Source organism: Trifolium pratense, linkage group LG1, assembly GCF_020283565.1.
Source record: "Trifolium pratense cultivar HEN17-A07 linkage group LG1, ARS_RC_1.1, whole genome shotgun sequence".
Lineage (NCBI taxonomy): Eukaryota > Viridiplantae > Streptophyta > Magnoliopsida > Fabales > Fabaceae > Trifolium > Trifolium pratense.
The window spans coordinates 15,947,872-15,972,737 of NC_060059.1; the positions used below are offsets into that span (position 1 = coordinate 15,947,872).

Genomic DNA, 24,866 nt, shown 5'->3' on the forward strand with positions numbered 1-24,866 from the left:
TGGCAACGAAATCCAAATCTAACTGTGTCTTCTTTATCTATAAATGATGATTTGACTGAAGGAGAATCTCATGAACTTAACCACAAAATTCATGAGAATGCAAAGTTAACATAAATGATTGACTGTCTAAAAAATTAGATCAAAAGATAACTTGGATTGGGAAAAGAACATAGATTTAGTGAAGAGAAACATAGAATATTAATTCATAGAGAAATAGAAAAAAAATAAAAATCAGAGAGAGAAGAACAAATGATATGCAAGTTTGGAGAATTAGAGAAAAGAAGAAATTGAAAGGGGAGAGAGAAGGTCATGATAGGTACTAGGTAATGGGGTGGTTAGTGAGTATTAATGAAAAAGAAAATAAAAAATTAATAATAATATACGGCTATGCTAGTATCACTCAATAAAAAGTCTACTTTTACTCTATTACAAAAAAAAAAGTCTACTTTTACTCTGCAGCGCATCACGTGAACCTATTAGTATTATATTGCCGACCGGTTCTGTCACCGATGAATGTAATTTAGAAAACTGAACCCGACCGATTAGAACCATTAAAAACATTTTTTTTGTTTTTTGAACCCGAGATTCATTTAAAACCGACCCGTAACCTAAAAAACCGTCCTGTTTAACTAGACTGGTTCGGTTATGCGGGTCCTCTCCACCCCTACTTGTACAGATATCTGATTTTTTACGTAGCAATCCGACCCCACTGTTGCATCTTCATCATTGCCACGAATTAGTTAGAAATTAGAAATGGATTACTTATAAAAAAAACGAAAAAGAAAATAGAAATGGGTTTAATTTGGGCGCGCAGTAGAAATATAGATGACTAGAGAAAAATAAAAAGAGTGAGCAAAGAAAAGAAAAGCAAAGAGAAATAGGAGGGTTTGTTGTTGTTATCGAGGTGGTGGAATGGATATTGAAGACGATCCTGACTATGATATCTTCAGAGACGACGAAGACGATCCTGATGCTCAAATCTCCAGAGAAAATGATTCCACCAAAGAGTATGTCGTTTACCTCGTCGATGCCTCTTCTAAAATGTTCAACACTACTTGCCCCTCATCATCACCGGTTTGTTTCTCTTCTTCTTCTTCGCTCCCCCATGCCCTAGTTACTTAGTTTGTTAGTTTTTAGTTGTATTGTTAAAAGAAAGGGGGAAATGTTAGGTAGGAAGCACGGACACACGGATACAAGACACTAACACGTTGACATCGATACTAATTTGAAAAAATTACATAATTCAATGTAATCATAATTGTCGGTGTCATGTCGGCATTAGACAGTGGCATGTGTCCGACTAATTAGAAGGACCAATTTCACCGTCCATTGCGGCTCCCCCATGCCCTACTTAGTTAGTTAGTTTGTTAATTTTTTAGTTGTATCAAAAGAAAGGGGGAAATGTTACACGGACACGGATACAAGACACTTACACTGACTCGTTGACATCGATAATAATTTGAGAAGAAATTTGAAAAAACGACATAATTCAATGTAATCATAAATGTAAGTGTCAGTGTCATGTCGGCATTGGACAGTGACATGTGTCCGACTATCCGAAGGTCCAATTCCACCGTCCACATGCGGGTCCCATTTAAAACAGAGTTTGTTTTTTTGTTCAGTATGGACTAGGCAACTGGAATTGACACACAGGGGAATCAACCCGAGACCTTGAGAGGAGCACACTCCAAGGTCTCAAGCCAACACCACAAGGCCAACCCAAGTGGCGGGCACACCTTCCCAACCGTTTAACAATATTGGCTACACGTTCGGGACAGTTAGTTAGTTTGTTAATACAATTTCTTTCATTGGTTGCAGCAGGAAGAGGGAAATAAGGAAGATGAAGCTGAATATCATTTTCAGATTGCCCTTAGTTCTATCTCTCACTCACTCAAGGCTCAGATCATTAACAAATCCTATGACCAAGTTGCCATATGTTTCTTTAACACTGTAAGTAACTTCAATTCGCTAATTTAATAAATAATAATAATAATAATAATATCAAATATCGACATCCTTCAGTTCTCTTTACCTAATTTTTTCATTTTTCTTTGCAGAGGGAAAGGAAGAACTTACAAGACCTAAATGGTGTTTATGTATTTAATGTTGCTGATAGAGACTACCTAGACAGGCCCACAGCAAGGCTTATCAAAGAGTTTGATAATCTCGAGGGTATGCTTTTTTATTGGCAAAATTACACCTGTGATCCCTTAACTTAATTTCAGATAACTTTTTAGTCCTTTATCTTTTTTTTCCATGACATTTTAATCATTTTTTTATGTTTGAAACTTTGAATATGAACTTCAAGCTTCAAATCTATGATTTTCTTTCTCTGTGTGCTCTCAATCATAAATATACGTTATGCACTCGTAAATTTGAAACTTGAAAAACCATTTACAAACATGGATGAAAGATCAAAAAGTACAAAAATGACGTGAAAAAAAGATAAAAGACTAAATTGTTATCTGAAATTAAGTTAAGGGACTATAGGAGTAATTTTGCCCTTTTTATTTTATAGATGGTTGGTTCATGTATGCATGTATGTATGTATTCTAGAGAATCTTATTATTCCGAGGCTACTTCTCATTTGTTTTTAATCTTCTCTAGAATCTTTTTCAAAAAACATTGGAAGCCAGCATGGTGTCATGCCAGGAACTCGAGAAAATCCCCTCTACAATGCTATCTGGGTGGCTCAAGCACTTCTTCGTAAAGGGTAATACTTGCACTCTAATATCTACATATAATTAAGTTATTATCTTTATCAATGAATGTTAGATAATGTGGAAACATTTATATCAGGTCAGCTAAGACGGTCGATAAACGCATACTTTTGTTCACAAATGAAGATGATCCTTTTGGGCGTGTCACAGGGGCTATAAAATCTGATATGACAAGAACCACACTGCAGAGAGCTAAAGTACCAATCTGTATATGCTTTATATTTTGAAGAATGCTACTAGTAATTCATACTAATTATCATTATTTTTTGTGTTTGTGAAGGACACACAGGATCTTGGCATCACAATTGAACTTCTTCCCTTGAGTTGCCCCAATGAAATCTTCGACATATCTAAATTCTATGCTGTAAGTACACATATTTTACATATATTCACCAATTTATTCTCTTAACTGATACTGATTAGATAAACTGTTAATCCTAATTTGTACATTGCATGTCTTTCAGGATTTGATTGGCTTGGAAGGAGATGATCTTGTTAACTTTATGGCATCAGCTGGAAACAAGTATGGCAACTTATCTACGTACCCTATCTATGTGTTTCTCCAGCTTATATCTTGTATTTTTAAAATCTTTCGGATATCAGTATGTGCTTAACTAGGCAACTAGTTGTGCTCCTGGAATCTGAAGTTTCTGGCACATAAATTGTTGTTTAGTAGGGATAGTAGCAAGCTTAAACTTGCTTTCATCGTTTAACTGTGTATGCCTTAGGATTTTAGTTAGATAACTTTGTAAATTAAGAACTATTTATGCGAGTTCAAATTGGAAAAGTTATAATTGGTAATAATTTATAATGCAGAGAGCCCGAGTCGTCGGTAAATGGTGGTTCTGGTCTATTATGAATCGAATACATCCATGTTGGATAGTTATAGTGTAGAAACTTATATTGATTAAGAATAAAGCCAATTATAACTTTTAGTTTTATGCTTTTAAGAATTCCTGAATAGAACCAAAGCAACAGCAAGATTGCCACAGTTGCTCGACACTGTTGTTTTTTTTTTTCAGCAAGTATTATAAATGATATTTTCAAGTTGTCTTTTGGGCTAGGGCTTAGGATTTAGTCATAGGGGTCTAAACCAGGTCTAGGAGTTGATATTTTAAAACAATAAATTTGCGTTTTGTTTTTTAATTTCTTTTTGTTGTAACTTTGCATTCAATTTCAGATTGGAGGATATGAAAGACCAGTTAAGAAAGCGCATGTTTACGAAACGCAGAGTCAACAAATTTAAATTCACATTAGTTGATGGGGTATCAATAGATCTTAATTCATATGCTTTAATTCGTCCCACTGTTCCTGGTAAGCATTTCTTGTTATTTTCTAGCTAATAGTGGATATTGTTTAGTGAAATTTATGTTCCATCTTTGGTGTTTTCTTTTCGTCCATTACCCTTGCAAAGTTTCTCATGACCAGTTTTTTATAGAGGAGGAAAAAAATATAGCTCGCAGTTTCAGTTTATGTTGTAATGGCAGTTTATACTTTTGATGTGTAGGTTCAATCACATGGCTTGATTCCGTTACTAATCGTCCTTTGAAGGTGATGAATGTTTTAACCTTAACTTATAAACAACCTATTTTCTATGTTACAGCATAAATTCATAATGCACCCATCAAACAAGATTAATCAAAGTCTTTTTCCACTCAGTGGTGTCAGTTTTGTGGATTAAATGATGCCATACATTTAACATTTCAATGACAAGGTTAAAATATCCATTCTATATAAACTTTAAAGGGTCCTTGTACCAATCCCATACCCATTCTATATAAATACACAAAAACATACTTTTCAAATGATTATAGGTTTTAGAATTTTGTTGGAGGATATGTATATAGCTGTAGAAAGAATATTTATGGATATTCTATGAATTTGATAGTTTTGAGAAAGCCAAACCACTACACACATATTGCTGCATCGTATTTTTCCCGTTGGTCTCTCTTTAGTCATAACTTTTTGTTGGATCATAATTCTCCTAAATTTTGCGATTATATTCTTTTTGCCGGACTTTTATGCTGAATGTTCTAATATAATGTTTAAGAAAATGATTGTTGGTCCAGAGTGTAAGAAATTTCTTTTGTGCTGATACTGGTGCATTGGTGGAAGAATCTACCACACGGTTTCATCCTTATAAAAGGTATGCATTTTGTTTTTTATTTATTTATTTATCTTATTTGAATATTTTAATTTTGATTTTTTGGACGTTTTTAATCACTGTTGTTCTATTTATAGATTGGATTTGGATAATAATAGCAACCCTACTATATAAGACAATTTAGTCATCACTGAGAATAACATTTTCTGGGATCCGGACCCTTACCATTTTGTTAAAAATATGAGAGAATGCTTTTCTAATTTATTCCTCAGCTCAAGGCTGATATTTATAATAAAAGTACAACTGGCTATCTCCTTGATTTTAGGAGAAATAAAAGGAAATAATGATATGTTTAAAATAACAAATTAGGAAACTAAATATATTCCAACACCCCCCCTCAAGTTGGTGCATAGATATCTGTCATGCCCAACTTGCCTATCAAATGCTCAAAGGTGGGTCTTGCCAAACTTTTGGTTAAGATATCTGCAGTTTGTTGACTTGAAGTTACAAAAGGTAAACATATGATTCCAGCATCTAACTTCTCTTTTATGAAATGTCGATCAATCTCAATATGCTTGGTTCTGTCATGTTGAACAGGGTTATGAGCTATGCTAATGGCAGCTTTACTGTCAGAGTACAATTTCAACGGAAGCTCAATTTTCATCTTAAGTTCTTCTAAGACTCTATGGATCCATAATCCTTCACATATACCTTGAGCCATAGCTCTAAACTCAGCTTCTGCACTACTTCTTGCTACAACTCCTTGTTTCTTGCTCCTCCATGTCACAAGATTACCCCAAACATAGGCACAATATCCAGAAGTTGATCTTCTATCAGTAATCGAACCTGCCCAATCAGCATCGGTGAAGATAGACACATTTCTTTCATTAGTCTTCCTGAAAAATAATCCTTTTCCGGGAGTTGCCTTTAAATATCTCAGTATCCTATAGACTGCCTCAAGATGTTCCTCAAAAGGAGAATGCATAAACTGGCTCACTACACTAACTGAGAACGCAATGTCTGGTCTGGTATGTGACAGATAAATCAATTTCCCAACCAATCTCTGGTATCTTCCGGTATCAACAGGAACATTACCTTTTTCCCAAAGTTTTGCATTAGGATCCATAGGGGTATCTGCCGGTCGACATCCACTCATTCCCGTTTCTTTCAATAAATCGATGATGTATTTCTGCTGGGAAACAACAATACCATCTTTTGATCGAGCAACCTCCATACCAAGAAAATATCTCATGGATCCCAAGTCCTTGATTTCAAAGTCTGCTGCTAATTTCTCTTTTACTCTTCCCATTTCAACTGTATCATTTCCGGTAAGAACAATATCATCGACATAAACAATCAGGACAGCTACTTTCCCATCTTGGGAGAACTTTGTGAACAAGGTGTGGTCAGCCTGCCCTTGAACGTACCCTTGTTTCTTCATGGACTGAGTGAATTTTTCAAACCAAGCTCTAGGAGATTGCTTTAATCCATACAAAGACCTATTTAGTTTGCATACATTTGATCCAAACCTGTCTTCAAAACCAGGAGGAATGTCCATATATACTTCTTCTTCTAAATCACCATTGAGAAAGGCATTTTTAACATCTAACTGATGTAGGGGCCAATCCAGGTTAGCTGCAACAGATAAGAGAATTCTAACAGTATTCAATTTAGCAACAGGAGCAAATGTCTCTGAGTAGTCTATACCATAGGTCTGAGTAAACCCCTTAGCTACCAATCGAGCCTTATACCTTTCAATTGACCCATCTGAATTATACTTCACAGTAAACACCCATTTGCATCCAACTGTCTTCTTCCCATCCGGTAGTGTCATAATACTCCAAGTTTTGTTCTTTTCAAGGGCTTTCATCTCCTCAAGTACAGCTTCCCTCCACTTTGGAACTTCTAGAGCAACCTGTACATTTTTTGGAATTTCTACACTAGACAATTTTGAGGTGAAAGCAGAAAATGATGAAGACAATTTTGAATATGATATGAAATTAGACAAGGGATGTTTAGTGCAAGATCTAACAGGTTTTCTAACAGCAACTGGATCATCTATATCGGGATACAAGATACGACTCTCAGAAACAGAGATAGACTTACCTTTTCGGTTTTTAGGAGGTTGATCATTCCCCGGTTCAGATTCATGACACTGTTGAGATGTGGACTCATCACTTCCTTTGTGATTCTTTCTCACAAAAACCTTTCCTTTCCAAATGTTGTTTTCTGCTTCAAACCTATTCTCTTTAGATGACTCACTACTTTGTGGCATTTCAATTAGATCATCATTATTACTTTGAAAATTATCATGATTTTCTTCATGAGAAAATGTAGGCTCAGATTCACCAAGTTCCTTACTCATAACAGGAGTAGGCTCAGATAAAGAATCATGGCCATTTTCTGTTGGTGCAAAACTGTAAGTCTTAGAACTTTCTGATTCCGGCAAAGATAAATTATTAAAAAAACTCATGTCCTCGGTTTGAAACGAGTCTTCCTTTAAATTCCCCCCCTGAAGATGAGTATCATCAAAAAAATATTTGTTTTCAAAAAATGTAACGTCCATAGTGACATACATTTTCTTGTTTTTTGGATCAAAACATTTATATCCCTTCTGGGTTGGGGAGTATCCAACAAAAACACATTTTATAGCACGTGGTTCGAGTTTTCCAACATTCTTATGTTCATGTACAAAGGCTGTGCAACCAAAAATTTTTAATGTCAACTCATTTGAAACACGAGTACTAGGAAAACATTCTTTGAAAGTATCAATTGGAGTTTGAAAATTGAGAACTTTTGAAGGCATTCTGTTAATTAAATAGGCAGCAGTCAAAACCGCTTCACCCCACAAATAATTTGGTACTTTACTTGAGAAAAGTAAAGCTCTAGCTACCTCCAATAAATGTCTATTTTTTCTTTCTGCAACTCCATTTTGTTGGGGAGTATTAGGACAAGAACTTTGATGTATAATTCCATTTTTAAGAAAAAAATCACTCAAATTAGCGTTAAAATATTCTTTGCCATTATCACTTCTAAAGACTTGAATATTAGTTTGATATTGGTTTTGCACCATTGTACAAAAATCTTTTACAGCCTGACAAACATCAGATTTCCCCTTTATCAAGTACACCCAACATACCCTTGAATGGTCATCGATAAAGGTGATAAACCATTTCTTAAGAGATAGTGTACTTGTACGGTTAGGGCCCCAAACATCACTGTGAATAATAGAAAAAGGTTTTGATGGTTTGTAAGGCTGTATTGCAAAATGGGAACGATGATGTTTCGCAAATTCACATGCTTCACATTTAAACAAAGAAATATCCTTATTACGAAATAACTTTGGAAACAAGTGTTTTAAATAGGGAAAACTAGGATGACCTAATCGTAAATGCCATAACATAATATTGTCATCATGATTATTCAAAACAGAAAAAGACTCAAAGCAGGAACTTATTGTTTCAGAAGGTAGTTGTGATGCAGATCCAATGTCAAAGTAGTAGAGTCCTCCACTCTCCTCAGCGCTGCCAATCATCTTTCCCGAGTTCAAATCCTGAAAGACACAATGAGATCGGAAAAAATTAGTTTGACAATTTATATCTTGGGCTAACTTACTAACGGACATTAGACTACAGGACAAGTTGGGAACATGAAGGACATTTTTAAGAGTTAACATTGGAGACAACACAACTGACCCTTTACCGGCAATGGCTGAAAAAGAGCCATCTGCGACTTTTATTTTTTGATTACCTGCACATGGACTATATGAAGAGAACAAAGCGGATTCACCTGTCATGTGATCAGAGGCACCGGAATCTACTATCCAAGTATGATTGGGACTGACACTAAGAAAAACAGAGTTACCTTTTGTTGCTACAGAGCAAGAGGGAGTTTGAGACTCGAGGAGTTTGAACAGTTTCTCTAGTTGTTCCGTAGTGAATGGACCCTGAGTTGAAGTAGATTGTTGTCCTTGATCAGAATTACTTGCTTGGAATGCACGACCACCTTTCTTCTTCTTCCAATTAGGAGTCCAGTTAGGAGGTTTGCCTTTGAGCTTCCAACAATCTTCACGCGTATGCCATTCGCGGTTGCAGTAATCACATCGAGGAACTTCGTCTGGTTTTTTTCCTTCGTAGGGGTTTCTAGTTGCCAAAGCTGAGCCTTCAGATTCAGAGATGCGAGGTGTCTTGCCCATCATAATTCCTTGTCGTGCCTCCTCCCTTTTTATTTCTGCAAAAGTTTCACGAAGAGTTGGCAATGGAACCTTTCCCAAAACTCGACCTCTTACCTCATCAAGGTCTTTATTCAGCCCAGCGAGAAACATGAACACACGATCATTCTCTTGCCTCTTTAGAAATAAAACACTATCTTTTGCGCATTTCCAATTGTCATCATAACAAAGATCCAACTCTTGCCACAAGGTCAACAACTCATTGTAATAAGTAGTTACATTCCGGTCACCTTGCTTAGCATGCCATAATCGTGACTTTAAACCAAAGATTTGAGAGGCGTTTTGGATATCAGAGTATGTTTCCTTAACAGCTTCCCACACATCCTTTGCTGAAGGCAAAAACATGTAAGGCCTGCCTATGCCAGGTTCCATAGTGCTTACTAACCAGGCAATAATCATGGAGTTTTCAGACTTCCATTGTTGGTGAAGTGGGTCTCCTTGTGCCGGTTCAGCGAAAGCACCCGTCAAAAAACCAAGTCTTCCTTTGCCATCCAATACCAATCGAACAGTTTGGGCCCATTGATTATAGTTATTCCCGTTCATCTTAGGAATATCGACCTTGAGGGAGGAACCATCCTTGTCTTTGAAGCCTGTGTTGAAATCTCTGTCACCATAAACAGGTTTATTCCTGTTTTCGTTGTTTCCGCCATTACCGCTACTGGTAGCGATAAAGTCTGGTATCTTTCCGAAGTCTGGTATCCCACCACCACGGCCACCACCGTCTCCGCGGCCAGCTCCGTCTACGCGGCCACCTCCTCCGTTTCCGCGGCCAGCACTTGCAGGTTGGCCATCGTTATTGACCGAGGATCCGGTATAGGCCTGGCCTAGGGAAGGCCACTTGTTGTGGTCGGCCATGAGAGGCTAAACGGGTATGGGAATGGGTCGGGTAAAAGAACGGGTCGAACAGAAATTTTTTACAGTAGCACTCTAACCCTAACCTAGGTCTCGTGATACCATGTTAAAAATATGAGAGAATGCTTTTCTAATTTATTCCTCAGCTCAAGGCTGGTATTTATAATAAAAGTACAACTGGCTATCTCCTTGATTTTAGGAGAAATAAAAGGAAATAATGATATGTTTAAAATAACAAATTAGGAAACTAAATATATTCCAACACATTTTTTACCCCTTCTGGGAGAAATATGCAATTTTGTTGTTTTAGAAATTCCAAGGCGAATTATTTAGTTGCAAACTTTAGGGTGATAGTCTTTGGGATATTGTTTTTTGGGATTCAGTGCTTCAAAAGGTCTCTGGAAAAAGAGATTCCAACCAAACAAATATCTTCCAAAAACCAGATACCAGACTATCCCCCCAGGCGTCACCTTGAAGGAGGGAGTTTCAATTCCTTACATCCTCCCCTACAGGCATCCATACTATCAGATAAATGAAATTGAGAAAATAGTGAAGGGGATGTTGCTTCCTGGAATTATTAGGCGAAATTACGAGCCGTTATAGTAAGCTTGATCATACTAGTCAACGAGAAAGATGGTGGCTGGAAGTTTTAATATCATTTTTCGTTCTTGCCTTCCCAACATGAAACTCAGTTGATTGGTCCCATCACCCATCTTTCTTGTCCAAGAACAAGATTCTTGGTTGTTGTCTCGTTCAGAAATGTTGTAATGAAAAGGTCATCTTTGGAGAAGTTGGTACCTTCAGCTTGTTCGACACACCATGCATTTCCGTTCCTTTAGCTTGACACTCTGATCGATAATAGGAGTGGTAGTCCCCACCCTTTCTTGGTTAGAAACAGAATTATGCCTATTCTGCAGCCTGTGTTTCAACATGCTCTTGAGCTCATAAGGCTTTCCATCGCAGATCGGTGTAACTTGTGATTTCATACTCAATCACCTCTTTGTTGGCAGCACCTCGGGATTCTTCCTTGATGTCGTCAGACCCTCATTTTCTTTGGCTGAATTATGCTTTTGCTGCTACTTCCCCAGGAACTTGAAGATAAACCACAAATTCTGGTTTGAATTTCATGAGCAAAGTCTTCTCAAAAGAGAAAAGCTCCACGTCCTGATCTGTTTTCCTCCAAGAAAACCATTATCGTTGAGCTTCTCCATCCAATCCTAACCAAACCCATGATAGTCATTTTACTTTGCGAATCTTTAGGGCTTTAAGGTACTGATAGTCTTGAACCAACCTCCAATAAGCATCAATGCTTCCGTCAAATCTTGGCATCAAGTTGTCTTTATCGCTGACCCCCTTTTTCTACTAATAGTTCAAGAGTCAAAGAGATCTTTATTAAATCTTGCATCAATACTCTAAAACACAGACATATATCTTATTTTCTCTATATCTTTGCATCAAAATAGAACCGATCAATGTCTTTCCAGCTGTCAAGGTCATAAGTAGTGTAATCCTTACAACACTATGGCCTTTTCACCAAAGGGTCCTGTCCTCCATGAGTCCGGATACAATAGTTTATCAAGCTCGCATACAAATTTGCGATGCAATGAATACTTTTATTAAGTTTCGGAAACTTCATCTATCCAAATTTGAGATGCAATATATTATAGATTGTTTCGCGGAAACTAAAAATTTCTGAAAACTCCATGTATCCAGTTTCAGGAAGACTTTGTTTCTTTTTTTTTTTGAATGGCAAATTGTTAGTTGTTACTAGTTAGTATATTACAATGTTATGTTAGTTTTTCTCCAGGACTTGAACCCTGGACCTCCAACTCCTTAACCCTTAGCTCAACTAGTTTAAGTGTTTAACCAGTTGAGCTACCCATCCCACCCCAGGAAGACTTTGTTTTAAAATGAGGGTGCTGGACATGCTGTAATGAGTTGCGCAGATAGGAGAAAGGAGGGTATTGTTTTGAAATAGATCGTGTGAATGTTAATTGTCCAAATATATTACAAGGGGTAATTAGGATTTGTTTTTAAAATTGAAAATCAGGCATTGATTGAATTAGATGTAACCGATAAAATAGATTCTAGGGACGAAACCGGTAGAATCAAGTCTCAAGAGTAGGGATTCCAATGATCTAGAATAGAATCCGGTACCAAAGAGAGATTATGCAAAGCATAATATTTAATGAGAGAGTTTTTTAGAGAAGAAGATAATTTGTTGAATATTGATCGATTGTCAAAATGAGGCACCATGCCTTTAAATACAACCCTCAGGGCTAAAATAGTAAAATGACATAAGATAAACTATTATTTAAAATAAACTACTTAATTCCTATAACAATACCCTCCCCTTCAAACATCCTTGTCCTCAAGGATGAAAATTTCTAAGTACCGTGCTTAGGAGGTAAAGTCTTCCATTTGAGCATAAGTAAAGGAACATGACACTGCCCCCTTTCAACCATTTTCCTGTGTAGAATAGTCACAACAAGATCAACATTAGCAGCAAACTTCTGAGATTCAAGCTTTGGAGGCGAATCCTTCAACTTGGTTAAGACTTTAGCAACATGAAAACTACCCTTATAGATCATCTTCCTGTGCAAAACAACCACTAGTACCACATGATGAAGGAACATTAGAGATCCTTTAGTTAAGGGGTAGGAAATGACATAAATAATTGTTGTTTGAAGCATCCACGCATGATGACTATAAACAACAATCCAGTTTTTTCCATAAGTCAAGCTAGAATATTTGGATGCATGACAGTAGCATATACTATGAAGAGGGAGCTTTTGCAAGTTTGACACCTGATTCATTACCTGTGAACTAAGTCTTAGGTTTAGCAATAAAGCAAGTATAAATGCAACCAATTGCTTCCATTTGCTTAACACTTTTAGAGCACAAAAACTACCATTGCAGATCATTTTCCTATGCAAAACAATCAACAACTTTGTGTGTCGAAAGACCGGCAAAAAATCCATAGTTAAATGGTGGTAAGAAACATAAAGTGGTGCTACACATAGTTTCCAAGCAAAAGAATTATAGACATGAATCATCATGCTCTTCCTATTAGCCAAATTGACTTCTTTCCACAAGCCTGCTGTAGCATAATTTTGTACTACCATATCAAAAGTAAATGCAACATCTTCAACTAAACCTTCATACTTTGAAATGGTTGCAGCCTGAACTAGTTTGATATTAGTGCTTAACGGAATCCCAGAACTATCGGGGGGGATACATATTTGAGCCTTCTAATTATCATATGCTGGCTTGTCATTCCAAATTGGCTTAAATATCACATTGGTCCCCGTATGTTCCCGCTTTTTTGGTTATATATATATATATATACACACACACACTAGCGGGCCAGACAGGCTTGTTCCGCACCTGACTGTGTCTAACTTATGTCCAAACAAAAAGAGACAAACATTATGTTATGATGAGTTTGTTAATAAAAGATTTTTGCTGCTAAAAAAAAAAGATGTGTCTTATGTTACGGTGAATTTGTTAATAAAAGATTTTTATTGCTAAAAAAAATAAGGGTATTGTTGGTATTATGAAAAGTCGACACCAAAAATATTTGTATCCTCTTTATATATAGTATAGATATATGGATTATAAATTTTCTGTTTTTTTTAAGAAAAAAATTTGTTTTTTTTTTGTTTTTTATTTTTATTTTGGTCCTTCATTAATCTAAAAATTTTGGTTTTGGTCCTTTATTTGCCACATCATAGTTGTCACATGTCAAACTGTTAGCCACGTCGGCGTTTTTTGGAAGGCAATTGACGGGAGGGACGAAAACCAACATGATTTGCACATGCAGGGACTTTTTTAAACAAAAAAAACAATACAGGGACTAAAACCAAAAAAGCGGAAACATATAGGGACCAATGTGATATTTAAGCCTTCCAAATTTGGTTCCACCTTCATGCCAACCACTTTTAATTGCCACACAATCATCACTAGATACTGTTTGACAATCTTGAATCCTAACAATGGTACAAAAATATGGATATATTCCATATGTGTTGGGGGAATCAATTGTTGCAATAATAGTTAGTCCTTGAATTATAATGCCACTACTGTAAATTGGATGGACTAACCAAGATGGTGAGTTAATCAAAATGAGAATTAACAATTGGATGTGATTAAAGGACATAAACTCAATCAAGTATGGCCTAATGAGTTTCAATTCATCCCTGTGAAGATTGTTCCACCAATAAGAGCCATGCCCATCAATTGGACCATTGTAACTAGTAATAACAGCAACTGTGAGGTTAGTTTCAAAATTGAGACTATTAAACATTTCATCATGTGCATCCCTTCATCTTCCATATGATGCTAAGACATGAAGCAGGGGCCACTCTAACTCATCTTGAGATGTAAGAATGACAACTTCATTTTGGAGGAAAATAATGAAATGGCTAGTAAGATTTAAGCTTTCAATTAGCCATTTCCCATGTGACACCACAAGTAAAGCTCCACTACCATAAGCATACTGGCTGAGATTTCCGATTGCATGTGGAAAAACTTTAGTGCTTGATGTTTTACCATCGTCAACACCACCAAAATCAGTCAAAATTGCAATGCATTTTCTGCAATTGATATCAGGGTACTCAAGCTTCTCATAACCACTAGCTACCCTGCTTTCTATATTCAATCCCATTGATCCCAAAAACACAACAAGGAATAATAAAAAGTTTGGAGCACAAAACCTGACTTCTTTTGCTTCATACCATTGAGAAATTAAGTGCTTATCCAATAACTCTCCAATGATATGTTTAATTCCACCAGCTTTAAAAACAAAATCAAATATTCTGCCACTTGCACTGTCATTAAAATATGAGTGAATATTTGCCAAAGCATATAGACAAACATCATGAAAAAGATCACTCAAGTAGCTCCAAGTGTGAACAAGTTTTAATTCATGTGTCAACTCTTGGGAATGTTGTAGAAGAATGTTAAATCCATTAGAAGAATCAACACTACTATTACTTTCACTTATAGTGGTCAGCTCTTGTAAATAACATTGTAACTGCCAGCTTGAGCGCAAGAAATCTACAAATGCCGTGTGACTATCACCTTTTGGCATTTGATCAAACACTTGGGGGGTAGGTTGCTTCTCATCCATCTCCTTCAATAAGAACTGAATACTCTTATGCTTCATATCATGGTCTAAAGTAAAAGACTTCAACACCTAACATACACAAACTTTTTGTCCATTTGTCTGCCATTTCTGATGCATTAAAGCTCCTAGGTACCTTGTTAAAGATGAGTTTAGTATTCTGGATTTGCAAATGTGTATGGTTATTTATCATAGGTATTTTTGAAATGGGTTCAGCTCTAAAACATAGTATGTTTCTCATAGCCACAGTGGGTTCTGAGGTCTCGTGGATAGCAGGAAAGTTATCTTCAAGGTGTTTGAGTGTGGGGTTAGACAAATTAACAGCTATTTGTGTAATAGGACCCAATCTAGTTGTGCAATTTTCTAGACAACGCAACCCACTTGGGGTTGGTCGAGTGGTGTTGGCTTGGGCCCTTGGAGTATGCTCCTCTCAAGGTCTCAGGTTCGATTCCCACTGGTGCCAATTTCGGTGGGCCAATTCCATACAGAGCAAAAAAAACTCTGGCTTTAAATGGGGCCCCCGCAAGTGGGCGGTGGGATTGGTCCCCTTGGATTAGTCGGTCCTAAGGCCGGATACCAAGTTTTCAAAAAAAAAAAAAAAAAAAAAAAAATTCTAGACAACGCTCAGGATAAACACTTACCTGGGAATCAATTGTAAAATTCTGGGTACAAACGGAAGACTGTTGGGAATCTTCAACAATTCCTTGAACTTCTTCATATTTCACCAGAGGCGGTTCTTCACCATCGCTCACTGAAGAGCAACCCATTCCAGGTAGATAATTGTGGGTAGAGGGTAGACAGCTTATTGCAATTTGGGGTAAATGGGTTTTGTGCAAATTTATCAACTTCGTCATCCATCTCTACCACTTTGAATCGGATCTTTTTATGCTTCAATGCATGATCAACTGTAAAAGGTTCATCACATATCAAACATAAACCCAATTCCATCTTCTCTTCCACTTCAAGAGCACTCAAAATTTTCACCAAATTATGTTTTGAGCCCATCTTATGCGCCAAATCGAAGGCTCGTGATACCAATTGTAACCGGTAAAATAGATTCTAGGGACGAAACCGGTAGAATCAAGTCTCAAGAGTAGGGATTCCAATGATCTAGAATAGAATCCGGTACCAAAGAGAGATTATGCAAAGCATAATATTTAATGAGAGTTTTTTAGAGAAGAAGATAATTTGTTGAATATTGATCGATTGTCAAAATGAGGCACCAAGCCTTTAAATACAACCCTCGGGGCTAAAATAGTAAAATGACATAAGATAAACTATTATTTAAAATAAACTACTTAATTCCTATAACATTAGATGAGTGTGGTGTATGTAAGATCAATTTGTTGAGGCTGGTTGGTTCATTAGACACTGCAATAAATATATTGATGGCATGCTTGTTGAAATATCTTAAATGTTTTTTGATATTTTGTGTCTTCTTTTGTTTGTAATTATATTTATAATATGATTGTTATATTGTTTCAGCCAGAATATTGTGTTTTCTACGAAGGAGCTATCTGAAATTAAGAGAGTTGCTACTGGACATCTAAATCTTTTAGGGTTCAAGCCACTAAGTTACTTGAGAGATTATTACAACTTGAAGCCATCAACTTTCCTTTATCCTAGCGACGAGGTCACTGTTGTTCTAGTCATTAATGAACTGTTAATTGCATCTTTATTCACCAGTAATTTTTGGTTTTAACCTCAACTTGTCTGCTTGGTGCTGAACCGATGTCTTATCCTGTACTTTTGATATTGTTTAATTTTTGTCAAACTTGAGCATCAACATCGCGATGATCTTTCATTAGCTCTCTCTCTGATGATTTCACCACCTTCTACCCCATGGAATTTTATTTAAACACATTGTTCTGACAAATTTGCTAACTGTGACTTCCTTCAAGTTAAAGTTCCATTCCATGTTATAGAAATACATATATGTATATCTGCCTTCAACTTATCAAGTGGGCGCATAGACTATCTTATTGTACTATTGAGTAGTATTCTCATCAAGTGGTCTATTGGTATTTTGAAAATGCTTTGACCAGTAATTGCACCAAATATATAGTATATCGTTCTATATTTAGTTTCACTTTCTCTTTCTTCAACGTTTTCATTCTAATGCCTCTTTTTGTTTTGCAGAGTACAGAAGGTAGCATGTGTACCTTCATCGCCCTTCATAGGTCCATGATACAGCTCAATCGGTATAGTATTCTTGATTCCTTAGAACAATTACTCTTTTTAGTTGCACTATCACATCATTTTAGTCATGTCTATGTCTAATGTAGTAGTGTTGGCAAAGTGGTTAAGTTTCCCTAACATGCAGAAAAAGGGACTTGGTGGGTTGGCAAATTTTATAAAATAGGTTGGCAAAGGCAACCCACACCATTTTATAGTAGGTTAGGTTGGGAGCTTGAAAGAGGTTGAGAGGGATGATTCCGAATATTGACCACAGCATTAATCTTTACCTAGGTTATTTAATATTCATAGGCATATTCCAGTTAGACATTTGTGATTTCTTTTACCTGTAAAATCGGTTGTTTATGTAAAGTAAAATTTGAAATTTTAGTGTTGGGTATCAAGATCAATAAATCTTGGCTATTAATGGGGTGGTTAACATAGTAGTAAAAGGGAAAGAAAGGGTGATTGTTGAAAGATGCAAGTTAGGCAGTATATACTATGCATACACACATGTATAAGTGTGACAAAGATATAATGATTAACTAGACATCTTACTAAAACCTCTAACATGCAAGTTAGTACTGTAGTCTTGTGATTTGTATTTTGTGCATTGCTGATGTCAAATGACTTGCTAAATTGTGTGTTAATAATTCTTATTACTAATCAAAGTAATATCCTTGTGTTCCTTTTAGTTTTGCAGTTGCATTTAGTGGTAGTTCATCTCGACCTCAAATGGTTGCCCTTATTGCGCAGGTATAATATGTTGAACGTTACAATTATTTTGCATTTACATCCTTGAGTTCAAGAGCTTGCATGTGGTGTTTTTGTTTGTATAGAATCCTTGAATATCATAACTGCCTTGCATTTTCTTGTATACTTCTCATTTCCTGCCACAGGTCTATTTGCTTATACTCAAATTTTCTTCTGCACATTTCACACTACGTCCCGTCGTAGCAGCATCACCACTTGTCAGCTTGTTGTAATTAATTAATTATAGCTTTAAGTCTATCAAGTCAAACTGAAAATTTGAAGCTATATTGCTTCTTAGCTAAATCTGTGTTTGTTGCATATTTGTAGCTCACATGTCTTTGATTGTAGGATGAAGTTATCCAATCTGGTGTTCAGATTGAGCCGCCTGGAATGCACATGATTTATCTTCCATATTCTGATGACATCAGACTTATTGAAGAGGTAGAGAACTGCAATAGTTGAAATTGTCTTTAAACGTCAATTGTCAAACTAGAGGAAACTAAAAATGAAGTTATTAATAAGGCATGAAATATTTCTGCAGCGTTATTCTGATACTAGTGGGGCAGTGACTAAAGCAAGTGATGATCAGATAAAAAAGGCAGCTGATTTAATTAAGCGCGTGGACTTGAAGGATTTTTCTGTTTTCCAGTTCAGCAACCCTGGTAAGCTTCTTCCTCTTCCTCAGCCACTCTCCTTACTTAATCATATTGTGTTTATACTTCTAGTAAGCTCCACTTTAATTAATCCTTTATTAGCCTTAATTGTTGAAATACTATAATTTGATTTATATAGTCAATTACCCACACATCCACTGCATTATGTCATCATCATAGAAACCTCCTTAAATTCCTGCACTTATCTGTTGACTTGAAACCTCTTCAAGATATTGGATTAAGCATGTAATGGATTTCTTTTGAGAGTACCAATTAGAAGGAGACATGGCTTGAAAATATGTTTATAAGTGGGAGACATCACTCACCTTACTGTCAAACTCAAAGAAGTTTAGGTATGAAACTGTGTTCTCCCCTGGGAGAATTCTCATACATAAATACAATTTAATGACAAGCTGTTTGGCTGATTCTCAGCCCAACAAATCTGCAACCACCAAATTAGATTATGCAATTTTTTATCCTAAATAAGAGCAATTACAATTATCCTAATTGATAAAATAACAGTTACAAATGTGATTTTTATATTGGGCCTAACTCATCCTTACAAAACCGGCTTATAAGGTGAGGGGTGTCACTATTTACACTATAGTCAAGCCTTATCTTTAATCAATGTGGGACTTGGTTTTCCCAATACACCCCCTCACGCCCAGCACTATTGGGCTTGGTGCGTGAATATAAATGGTGGGTGGCCCGAAACGATAGGCTCTGATACCATGTTAGATTTTTATATTGGGTTTAACTCATCCTTACAAAACCGGCTTATAAGGTGAGGGGTGTCACTCTTTATAAACTATAGTCAGACCTTATCTTTAATTAATGTGGGACTTAGAAGAAATTAAATGTTACTTATATCTATGTTCATTGTTGAATTACTGAAATAAAAGGTTTTTTTTTTTTTTTTTAAAACTGGGTGAGGCTGAATACATGAATTAAATTAAACCAATGTACTATGCTAACAACCAAACTTTTGGAATTGAGGTATTTTTCTATGAATAAGTTTTCTTAGGTTTTCCTCTAGCTCAGTTTATCAGACTATCCTCAATATGATCAACTTTTTTTTTACTTGGGTCTAATGTTATTAATGGTGAGAAGGGAGGTTAAGTAAAATTAGTATTGAGTATGATGAGCCATTTAGAATTTTGACGGCTGGCTAAGCTTGTATTGGGTTTTATGGGTCTTATAGGGAGAAATAGTCTGTATTAGAGCACACTATTGTATTTGATCAAAAAAAGAGCACCTGTTATTATTGTGTTTTTTTCTTTCTGATTTGTTGTTTGCTGATTAATGTTCAAATGTAACAGCTTCTTGGAGTTTCTGTATTTCTTTGATAGTTTCCTTTGTTTCTAGAAGATTGTATTTTAGATGCAGTCAGTTAAGTAACATATTCTTATCATAATAAAATTCTGAATCATTCTCATGTCTCAAACATGCTGAGGTTCTCCCTAAGTTTTTTACTATTTTCCCCCGCTTTCGCTCATTTTCTCATCTTTGAATTGCAATAGGCTGGGCTATGCCTTTTTTTTTTCTTCTGGTTCAGCGCCACTATTTGTTACATTGCATAGCGTTTTGATCGGCTGCTGGTACCAACATCGCATGAGTTGTACAGTCCATCTCTACTTCCTTTTTGCTTTTACTATCTTTTCCATCGTCAATATAGATTCTGTAATTGCCATCACACCTACTACATTTTGGGCCTCAAGAATTTGTTTTGGGTTCATTTGAGTTGCAGCTTAATATACAATTAATTACAACGTTACAAGTATCTCCATAAAAACTACAAAGCCTGTAGCTCTTTGCAGAAATTCATGAGCCGGTTTACCTTCTTGAAGAATCACTTTTACACCTTTAAAACAATTAATTTATTTCATCAATAATACTTAGACAAAGAGGAAATGAGTACCCCAATCTCATCTAAATTTCAATCCACACTTTGTATGGTCATGATTAGCTAGTATGCTTCATATTTGTAGATGTTACAATTTTCCAAGTTTTTATTCTCATTTAACAAAATGAGCTTTTCAGCCTTGCAGAGACACTATGAAGTATTGCAGGCATTAGCCCTGGAAGAAGATGAGATTCCAGAAATCAAAGATGAAACATTACCTGATGAGGAAGGCATGGCTAGGTAAGCACAAGGTTCTCATGATGTAATGAATATTTTATGAGGAATGTTATAGCAACACATACTTCCTAAGATACTTTCTCCTATTGGTTGAAATTCAATTAGGTCCATTTGTTGGCTGTAGTGTTCTTTTTTTTATTTATTTTTTATTTCCTGTTTGGCCCTTCCTCTCTTCACTGGAAAAGATAAAAGATTTGTTCAAAAGACTCAGTATGAAATGATAATCTTCCTTATATGTCACCTTCAGACCACGAGTGGTAAGGGCATTAGAAGAATTCAAGACCTCTGTATACGGAGAAAATTATGACGAGGAAAGTGAGCATGGCACTGGAAAGCCAACTGAAGCCTCCAAGAAAAGAAAAGCGCATACTGAGTATGCTATGAAAGAGTGTGAGAACTATGATTGGGGTGAACTCGCTGATACCGGAAAGGTAAACCTTGAAATTTATTTTGTTTTGCAGTTGAAGGTAAAATTGTTGATACTGAATCATTTCATCTTGTTTTGCAGTTGAAGGATTTGACTGTGGTGGAGTTGAAATATTATCTCTCAGGACACAATCTTCCTGTTTCTGGGAAGAAGGAAGCTTTAGTTAGTCGAATTTTAACTCATATGGGAAAATGATTAAGGGGACAATGTTTTGATCGCTGGTTTGGTAACCTCGATAAGTAGAACGCCCAAGACTAACAAGTACTTACAAGAATTATGTAAATTATCATTTTCGTGCCTTCGTTGTTCTTGACCTTATTTTGGATTATGTACTGAATTGTACTTATACTAGATTAATCAACAAACATCAGCATGGCTGATGTTTTACTATGAGATGTTACTTAATATAATTTCTTATTATGAATGCTAAACCACATTATCTGTGTTCAATTAAGGAAGCAATGCAAAAGAAATGTGTTGATAAACTAAAAAAGAGACTTGGATTACAAGAAATCTTGCAAGAATCTTACAAGAACATAAACAACATTTGCTTTATTAAAAATCTTACAAGAAAAGTTGAATAAATCTGCCATGCATAAAACTTTGGTCAAAGAAAAAAGAGTGCAGATCAAACAAAAGTTCAAACCCTTAAAAAAATAAAACATCAACATAAACGATAGTCTAAAAACTCTAAACTATTTTGGCTGTTTCGGTTAAATAAATCTGAAACACGAGAAGAAACATACTCTCATCGAACAAAGTCATGGACCAAAGACTATACACACAAATAGATGTATTGCTTATTGTTGCCTCTTATTCAAACCATTTGGAGTGTTTTGATTATTGCTTCCTCAACATTCTGTTGTTCTGGGGAGATCCTGTTATCTGTTGAATGTTGTTTGAATTTGTTACACTTTGACATTGCTGGTTTAAATTTAGCTAAATTTGATAGTTCTTCAACACCTTTCACAATGTCTTCCACACGAGCTACAATTTCAGTAAGCAAAGAAACTATTGTGACCACTTGAATTATTTCAATTATTGGGATTTCAATTTTTGCATTATTATTGTGTGAGTTTGGATAAGATTTTAATAAATTTTGGAGTTCTTGTACAACATTGTTCATCTCTATGACCAAAGTATCAAGTTTATTTGACTTTGTCATACTATTGATTGTAATGGCTAGCTCTCTTAAGACACTTGAAGAGTTGGCCCCTACTTTTATTGATGTTATGCTTATAATTTTCTTCATTTCATCTGAGACCTGTGTAAAAAATAAAATAAAATAAATTAATTGTACCTAAGGATTATTGTCTTACTATATGTACGTAGTAACTAATTAATTTAACCATCCAAATTTATTCTTTATTATATAACCTCTAATTTTAAATATAAGAAAATTTTTTACTCAAAAAAATATAAGAAAATATAAATTAAACCAATAAAATCTTTCTTATGTTTAGGACTAATGTAGCATTAAAGGGTTGTTTAATTACTTTGTCAAAACAATTTTTGTTTTCATATGTGTTCATTTTAATAATTTATTAATAAGAAGATGCGAAACTCATAAAATGAGCAATTGTGGTGGAAAGAAGAAGTGATACTTTGGTCATTTTCATTGTTTAAAATAATAATAAAATTAATATTTAGACATTTAATGCACACAATTATTTACTAGAAGAGTCTAATGTCTATCTATTTGTTAACAAATAAAATTCACACTAATTTTAAAAATAAAAATAAAAATATTTTCACAAAGTAAACTGAGACCTAACTAATTCATATATTACCTTGTTTTTTAAATTTATGCATCCAACAAGAGCATCAATACATGAAGCACAACCACGCATTGTGGCTCCAATTTTAAGATATTGCTTCCATGGGTGACCAAAGTTGAATCGTCCATGGGGTGGCTCCCATCTAGCTAAATTAACCTGAAATTAATTATCGATATTATTTTAGTCACACTAATTACGATCTCTAGTTAACTCGAGTGGATTAGTCTCCGCAGTTACGCGCGGAGGATACCTTTGGTTTACCAAAAAAAAATAATTACGATATCTAGTTCTCTATCATACTATCCAAATCTCTCATTAGTTATTATTAAACCAAATCTAATGACTTTCATTTTGCTTACTTTTAACCACAAGCATATGCATAAATTTTTCCGTGATTATTTTTTTTCTTTTATTGATTATTTTACTCATTTGAATGATCACTTATTTATATGGATCATGTTAACGTGTGCCATAAGAGCCCATACTAACATTTTTCAATTTATATTTAGTATACTCCCTCCGTCCCAAAATATAAGCAAAAATTGGTCAATGAAAGTTGATGTATTTGGTTTAAAATTTAGTCCAGATACATTCACTTTTGTTGACCTCTTTTTGCTTATATTTTGGGACGGAGTAGTATATGATAATCAGAATCTCTTGAAAGGTAATAATTTATACCATTGAATCTTCTGTTGCTTTGGAGTTTAGCACACATTTATAACCCATTAATTTTTTGTTAGACTTTTCACTTGATATTTGGTCTTCAAAATATTGAGCCAGACAATCTGAAACACGCACACACAATAATTATATAACTTTTAGTTTAAAAAAATGTGTGTATTAATCTATTTTAAAGAAAATCTTTAATCTTTAAACTGACCTTGCAAAGAATTAGCGAGTTTGTCGAGGTTTCCGATAACTAAAACATAGAGTTCTAGACCAGCCCAAACAGGACTAATAATCATACTAATGATCATGCACAAGAAAGTGCCTATTAAAACAGTGATAATCCTTTGCCAAGCCAGATGAAACAATTCATCAATTCGATAACCGGATATTGAAACCAAGCTAAAAGTTAGGATAAATATCATAACACCATAATCAAAACGAGCCTTTATAGTTGGGACGAATCTTGAGAATGTTGCTGCCGAAGCTGAAAACAAAGATCAAATAATATAATCAATGATCAATTACCAATTATAACACCATAGTGTATAGTATGTACATGTTAATGAGTACGTGTGCATGTTGTGCACTACATAATAATAATAATAATAATAATAATAATAATATTTATTGTTTATAAATATTATACCTAATAGAAAAAGAAAGACTCCAACAATTATTGGTTCAAATTTCTCTCCAGCTTTACTAGCAACCCATTGTACACCAAAGGCTAGAAGTCCAGCGAGGGTAGTGCCACATATTCTGTTTATACTTTTATATATAGTAGAGCCTGCAATATGAATATTAATTAACTATATAAAAAAAAATTCACTAATTCAAAACTATAATTAGAGAAAATAAAATTCATCTTTAATTTTGATATCTATATATATGACACTTAATAATAAAACTACAATATAGTGTTAGAATTACGTACCCGCAGTGTACTCAAAGACTACAACTACGGTCATGACAGCCCACATAGCATTATTTTTTCCAACTCCTTCATACAAAGGATTCAAATAGTAAAAAAGTGAAACAATTGTAAGTGCTATCCCTACTTTCAAACAATGAATGAATTTTCTTGGGTCATTAACACCAATCTCCCAAGCTTTCTTAAGAAACTTGCAAAATTTGAAACAAACACTTGCTACAAATGTCCACATATTGTAATTAACTCCAACTCTTTTCAATGGATTATTCTACCTTGATTCTCCAATCAAGCTCTTTTGCCAACTCCAT

At 35.2% G+C, this 24,866-nt stretch overlaps 2 protein-coding genes and 1 pseudogene across 3 annotated transcripts; 1 reads left to right on the forward strand and 2 right to left on the reverse strand.

The window, feature by feature from the left end:
• Window positions 1–505: 505 nt before the first annotated feature.
• On the forward strand, window positions 506–21,630 carry LOC123907741 (ATP-dependent DNA helicase 2 subunit KU70). 2 transcript variants are annotated; one of them, XM_045958120.1, is made up of 18 exons: window positions 506–1,074; window positions 1,819–1,950; window positions 2,058–2,172; window positions 2,608–2,713; window positions 2,800–2,917; window positions 3,001–3,084; window positions 3,185–3,243; window positions 3,901–4,034; window positions 4,228–4,271; window positions 4,790–4,866; window positions 16,518–16,665; window positions 17,172–17,233; window positions 17,903–17,963; window positions 18,309–18,401; window positions 18,502–18,622; window positions 20,654–20,756; window positions 21,001–21,184; window positions 21,262–21,630. In XM_045958120.1, the coding sequence occupies exons 1-18, from the start codon at window positions 913–915 to the stop codon at window positions 21,373–21,375; spliced, it is 1,917 nt and encodes a 638-aa protein (XP_045814076.1). In that variant the 5' UTR covers window positions 506–912; the 3' UTR covers window positions 21,376–21,630. The 2 variants fall into 2 exon arrangements, with proteins under 2 accessions (XP_045814076.1, XP_045814084.1); XM_045958128.1 differs by having other exon boundaries at window positions 619–1,074; window positions 1,822–1,950.
• On the reverse strand, window positions 8,202–9,925 carry LOC123907754. The gene is made up of 2 exons (XM_045958135.1): window positions 8,689–9,925; window positions 8,202–8,377 (listed from the first exon to the last, which is right to left on the reverse strand). The coding sequence occupies exons 1-2, from the start codon at window positions 9,908–9,910 to the stop codon at window positions 8,343–8,345; spliced, it is 1,257 nt and encodes a 418-aa protein (XP_045814091.1). The 5' UTR covers window positions 9,911–9,925; the 3' UTR covers window positions 8,202–8,342.
• A 230-nt stretch (window positions 21,631–21,860) lies between the features above and the next one.
• Window positions 21,861–24,866, reverse strand: LOC123889135 (annotated as a pseudogene).

Excerpts from the sequence above, each read along its gene's own strand:
- LOC123907741 (XM_045958120.1), top strand. The coding sequence starts at position 913 with ATGGATATTGAAGACGATCCTGACTATGATATCTTCAGAGACGACGAA. Across the intron at positions 2,918-3,000 it reads CCACACTGCAGAGAGCTAAA|GACACACAGGATCTTGGCAT; the intron begins GTACCAATCTGT and ends GTGTTTGTGAAG. Across the intron at positions 18,402-18,501 it reads ACATCAGACTTATTGAAGAG|CGTTATTCTGATACTAGTGG; the intron begins GTAGAGAACTGC and ends ATATTTCTGCAG.
- LOC123907754 (XM_045958135.1), bottom strand. The coding sequence starts at position 9,910 with ATGGCCGACCACAACAAGTGGCCTTCCCTAGGCCAGGCCTATACCGGA. Across the intron at positions 8,378-8,688 it reads TTGCTCTGTAGCAACAAAAG|GATTTGAACTCGGGAAAGAT; the intron begins GTAACTCTGTTT and ends TGTGTCTTTCAG.